The following is a 6,061-nucleotide window of genomic DNA, read 5'->3' as shown; positions in this document are numbered from 1 at the left end:
ATATTTTTTAATTTGTGAAAGTAAATTTAGTTGCGTAAACATTTTTATTAATAATTAAAAATATTCGAGAAATTTGGTGCGGTCTGCACGTGGATCCTTTTTGTGGTAAACGCCATCAAGATGAAGGCTAGCGGTCTTGTAAGTGTTTTTAATCTTACTTTTTTGCAATTAAACACCTACTAAACAGGTGCAATTGAACTTACTTCGTAGCCTTAACTATAGAAGCTTCTACAGTTAATGTTTCGGCACATATAGAAATGTTCCTTTCGCTTAACTTTTAACGTATTGTGTCCACGTGTTGCGGCCGGGCGAACTAAGCCTAAAGGCAGCTACATAATTTTCCCCACTATTCTTGCCATATTCTAAAGTTTTCCAACTCTACTTGTGAGTAGTGCAAAGTCGCTATAGCTTCTTATGCAAGTTTTTTTTTTTATACGATTCATTGGCCGCCGTAGGAAGTTCCTCCTGTCGTCCTTGCTTCGTCTTGCACATTCTGTCCCATCGTGCACATTGTCGGTAGCGTTGATCTTGGTCGGTTCAAGCACTGTGACGTGCAGCTAAAAACCGCTTGTGGCGTTTACCGAAAATTAAAGCACGCGTCGTCTACTTGATCCGGGGGAAATACAAAAAAATGCGATCAGTATGTCAAAAATGCGATCAGTATGTCAGGTTTGGAAGCTACGAACGTGCAGGTCCACCACACCGCAGCGATTATCTGTCATTGTATCATTGTATTTGTTCGCAGATAATAAATTCTGTTTTGTCGTGAATTGAAGGAAGCAAGTTTTGTGGATAGCTTATATTCTGCGGGAAGTTCTTAGACGATTTAGCTGTCAGGGGAATAGCGTTGCTGCTTAGGTTTCTAATATCAAGGTTTTGATCAAGTAGCTGATCTTAAGTACAGGCACAAGTATCTGAATTTACCTCGTGAGGAGGCAAGTAGTAACGCTCTGCACGAGCTAAACTTTACTGCGATTCTTGAGGTGGAAAACGAGTGTTGGAACTTCTTCGGCTGATCGAGTACCTGTGTAAAGCCGATAGATGAATTGTCGCTTGACAGAAGGCTTGTTCTCTGCTTGATAAAAGCCAATGAACACAACTTTAAATCTTGATAGAAGACTGAATATGACGTGGTAACTAACCTGTGTGTGCCATTTACTCGTTCCCATTGCTCACGAAAGGATCAGAAACAGGTATTGTTGCAAGCGGTCAAGAAATGCCCCGAGTGCACTACTTAACTTGCATTCATTCTTTGTCATTCTTTTCTGCAGCTCAAACAGTACGAGATCATCGGACGGCCCTTGCCGTCCGAAAAGCTCAAGCACCCCCCACTGTACAAGATGAACATCTTTGCCCCCGACAAGATTGTAGCCAAGTCGAGATACTGGTACTTCACCCGCAAGCTGAAGAAGATGAAGAAGACTCGCGCCGAGATCGTGTCGCTGCGTCGTGTATGTGCTTCGTTGCCTCTCTCCTCAATTAGCAGCACCGTCCCATTTACCCACTGAGGCATTGCGAGTCTCAGGGGGTCAGATACAGTGCAAGAGCAATGCCGACGGCGTTTGTCGCATGCACGTTCACTACACCGTTGTGGACCTTGCGTTGAACCACTCGCCGACACTATGCGGTCACGTAAAGTTTGCGAGGTTGTCGTTATAATGCCGTGCAACGCTGTAATCATAATTCTGGTGTTTCTGTGCACCCGCACGGCAATAAGCTTGAAGGAAAGATAGAAATCAGTATTAAAGTGCTTAGGTTGTCTTTCCCCTACACTCTTTGCGTGGTTGAAAGGAGAGTTGAGGTTTGAGTGGAGCTGCTTCCTTTCCATGCGGGAGCAGGCGAAGCGGTAGAGTTTTCCAGTGAAACAGTACTTTAGGCTAAAATCAATACAGCTTCCATCCTTGCAATGTGATTTAACAAATTAATCAAAATGAAACTAGTGACTGCCTTGTATACCTACAGGTTTTACTGATTTTTGAGGGGGGGAGGGAGGTGACTTGTTCTTGAGCATTGTGCTGAAAAGACTGTCCCGCATGCTCCGTGTTCCCCAGATCTACGACAAGAGCCCGACCAAAGTGAAGAACTTCGGAGTGTGGCTGCGATACAACTCTCGCAGTGGCACACACAACATGTACCGGGAGTACCGTGACATGACCGTGGCTGCTGCCGTCACCCAGTGCTGTGAGTGCTTTCTGCCTCTGGCTGCTCTCTTTCTCGTATTGAAAGTTATACTGTTGCGCTAACAACACCGCTTTGTCCGGACGTGTACAGACCGCGACATGGGTGCCCGCCACAGCGCTCGTGCGTCGTCCATCCAGATCATCCGCGTGGAGGAGATTGCGGCCGCCAAGTGCAGGAGGCCCCACATCAAGCAGTTCCACGTACGTGCTTCACTTGGAGTTGCAGTTAATGTAGTGTATGCGTGTCTTTGAGGGTGGTGCACGAGTTGACAGTCGTCTCCAGGAAGGCGCCTTGTATTATTGAGCTATTACTCGGGACTACAGGCTTGGTCTAAACTGCGGAAAAATTATGGTGGGCATTGGTTGGCCAGAACATGTTTTTGGTGGATGCAAAAGAGCCTCGAAGTGCTTAAATGTAGAGTGCCTTGCTGACATCTAACCATTTCGTTCCAAACATTAAACTTTTTTTTTTTTTTTTAAGCGCTGACTGTTCTATGGCACCCTTTTGTTTCTTATTAAACAAAAGGACATTGAGGCACCCTAGTTAAATCAACCCAATTCTTTGAGAATGGATGCAGGAAGTAGGGCTCAAAGAAGAAACTGGCGTGGTGCTGTCAAATTCTGCAAGCAGAAGGTACTTTTTTTTTTTTTACTACCATGTTTTATTTAACAGTTGTGCACTGTATTTTGGCCTGTTATGCAATTTATATAAACGGGGACACTTGCACAATTGTATTAATGTGTCAGGTGTGTTACGGTAGGCCGATGGTTCCATGTATCTGACTTCTCTTTTTTTAGCAATAACGCTTATACTTAGTTTGAATGCTACAATGCACTTCCCTGCCCAAGTTTTCCAACAGACCCAAAAGACCTTTTATTACAAAAAGAACTACCTGAATGAAAATGGGTGTATTTCCAGAGGTCTCCAGATGCACCCGTACCATTTGCCAGCAGCGATTGTACTGTTGCAGTTGGCCAGAAACGGTGCCAAAGAAATTGACACTTGTCGCATGCATGCTCTCCATTGACTTGGGAGCTTTGCACTGAACCATGTGCCAACACTGCCAAAAGATTGCCTAGTCTGCCTTCTCCGCATCGAAAAGGAGCGTCGCTGACAGTGTCCCCCTTTTGTTTCTGGCGCTGCAGGACAGCAGGATCAAGTTCCCTCTCCCGTCGAGGATCAACCGCAACTTCCACCAGCCCAGATTCACCACTGTGCGACCGGATGCCAAGTTCTAGTCCGGGTGTAACCGGGACTGTGAATAAAAAACTGGAGCCACCCCCAGATTGTTCTTAGTTGTACGGAACTGATCCAGAAACAGCGACTGCGGTCGTAGATTGGGGGGCCGTGGCATAACATTGGAAGGTGTGCCCTCTGCACCGTCAGTGCCGATGCAGTTGCAGTGGCAAATACGGTCCATGTTATAAATACCTTGGAGTCCATATAACCTCTGACCTTACCTGGAATACACACGTCGAATATGTTGTAAGTAATGCTAACCGCACGTTGGGTTACATAAACCCAAACTTTTTTCAAGCCCCTTCTTCTCTTAAACTAACCTTATACAAGTCCTTAGTCCGTCCTAAATTAGAATATGCGTCATCCATATGGGACCCTGGTCACCAAGGTCTTATCAGCAGATTAGAAGCTACACAAAACCGAGCCGTTCGTTTCATCTTATCTAACTATCATTGTACAGCCAGTGTAACATCAATGAAATTAACTTTGTCACTTCCCAGTTTGTCGTCTCGGCGCAAAACAGCTCGTTTATGCCTGTTTCACAAAATTTATCATCACATCCCATCTCTCCGTTTGAAACTAATGCTCGAGCCCTCTTACCGTTCATCCCGTCTTGACCATATTCACAAAGGTAGGCATACCTAATTTTAACACCTTCAAATTCAGCACCTCGTTCATACCTCGCACATCGACTGACTGGAACCACCTTCCCGCTTCTATTGCAGATATTAATGATATTTCACTCTTTAAGCAATCACTTATTAACAGCACCCTTGGTTGATTCATTACGTTTATTTATTGTTTGCTCACTCCCCTCTAAAATGTACTCTGTACCTTGAGGGTAAATAAATAAATATATTTCGCCAGAATGCGAGGGGTATGCGCCAACTTTGTGCCAAAAGGTTCCTTTCACTGCTGAAATTAGTAACACCCTGCTACACTATGGTCATTAAAGGGCGCATGAAACGAATTTTGGGCTGGAATAAATCAATTTATATTGGGATTTTACTAATAGCACATCGTTCAGTGGGCCAAAAGAAAAAAAGTCAAAAGCCTGACTTTCGGTACGAAAATTTGAAAACACTGCGGACTATTTCGTACCTCCTTCCCTTCGTAAGCTCTCTGCCTTTTCTCTGGGATACACCTGCGGACCCCGAGCGCGTCACCGGCTCCAAACGCACGTTGCACGACGCCGGACACCACTTATTCCCCTCACCCCTAAGCTGACATTGTGGTGGAAGCTACGCGCTTGCCACCTGACTTCATTCTCTGCGCATGGGTATGCGCGAGAGAGTGAGATCATGTGGCAAAAGTGGCTGGCCCAAGGAGAATGTAGCTTCCACAGCACTGTCAGCTTCGGGGTGAACGAGGTGGGGAAAGCAACTTTTGTCTGAATTTTGAGCGAGGGGTTTATCTTTTAGGAGGCGAATGGATGTGTCTGGGATTACGCAAACGAGAGTCCGAGCAAGATGGGACTCCCCCTTTCCGTCTTCTTGAACTGTTTGCTAGAATGCGCGATTTATGAGTTGAGGAGGAAAGGTGAACAGGAAAAAGTTGGAGAAGCATTTCATGACTCCTTTAAGGTAGGCCTCTGAATTGTCAAAATTATCACTTGCGGTAACAGGCTATACGTAGCTTGCACTGAAGTCATTTGGTCAGACAATGGGGGAGAGTGGGAAAGTTGCTTCCACTGCGTGAACGGGACACTTCACCAAAAAGAGGGGTGGAAGAGAGGACGAATGAGCGTAGCTTCCTCGGTGCAAACAAGGTGCCCTGGCCGCCAGAGAGAAGGGCAAACCGAGGTCATGGGCAAGCCACAATTTGATTTCACTGGTGTACTATTGCTGTGCTTTTGTTCCACAATATTTATTGTTTGAGGTTTCTTTGGGTGGGCTAGTTGACTTTGATCAGTGGACCTTCTGTCAGGTGGGGACAGTGATGTTATGTAGGCTCTATTCTGCCTATTGCTTCGCTGCAGCATGTATGACTCAAGGGGGGGATGCATCGGGTTGAAAGAAAAAAATGGAATTTGGCAAGTGTCCATATAACGACTTGACAAGTAAAATTTTCAAAAGGTAACAGCGGCGCTTATGTCCCAACGAGCTGTGTGTGCAATTAGTCGTAAATTCGGTTTTCAAATTCGGTTGCCAAATCCTTTTGGCTAGTACTTTGGAATTTTTTTATGTTAAATACATCGTTCATAGGACTTTGAGTGCAGTAGATACATGAAGATTTGCTATCGTACGAGACTGGGTACATGCAGAATGTCATTAATGTGCCTAATTAAATGACAAACACCGTAATTTAACTGGAAAGCTTAATTATAACTCCGAATTAAAGCATATGGTACACCAATTACTGTATTCTAAACATTTTTGGGTGGAATGCATGGTTATGTTTGGACTCCGTATCTAAAATTACCATTCACCCATGCACTATGTTTACATTGGCACATTTCAAAAGTGGCCAAGGCCAAGCACGTAGCCAGGGGGGGGCCCATGGGGCCCAGGACCCCCCCTGATATCTCATTTTGCTGGAACCACCTCTCCCCTCCGCCTCATACAGCATTTTGTCATGAGTGGGGCCCACCCCCCCCCCCCCCTCCCCTCCAAAACAAAATCCTGGCTACGTGCCTGGTGGG

The 6,061-nt window shown here is 45.4% G+C and overlaps 1 protein-coding gene across 1 annotated transcript; it reads left to right on the top strand.

The window, feature by feature from the left end:
* Nucleotides 1–55: 55 nt before the first annotated feature.
* Nucleotides 56–3,465, top strand: LOC8035161 (60S ribosomal protein L18a). Its single transcript, XM_029995705.3, has 5 exons — nucleotides 56–138; nucleotides 1,272–1,451; nucleotides 2,052–2,181; nucleotides 2,272–2,381; nucleotides 3,327–3,465. Exons 1-5 carry the CDS (start codon nucleotides 121–123, stop codon nucleotides 3,417–3,419), a joined length of 531 nt encoding a protein of 176 aa, XP_029851565.1. The 5' UTR covers nucleotides 56–120; the 3' UTR covers nucleotides 3,420–3,465.
* Nucleotides 3,466–6,061: the final 2,596 nt, after the last annotated feature.

The sequence above is a fragment of the Ixodes scapularis genome, unplaced genomic scaffold (genome assembly GCF_016920785.2).
Source record: "Ixodes scapularis isolate PalLabHiFi unplaced genomic scaffold, ASM1692078v2 PGA_scaffold2__306_contigs__length_199485367, whole genome shotgun sequence".
Classification (NCBI taxonomy): domain Eukaryota; kingdom Metazoa; phylum Arthropoda; class Arachnida; order Ixodida; family Ixodidae; genus Ixodes; species Ixodes scapularis.
The sequence above is the reverse complement of the archived record's forward strand: the minus strand, read 5'-3'. Positions and strand labels throughout refer to the sequence as shown.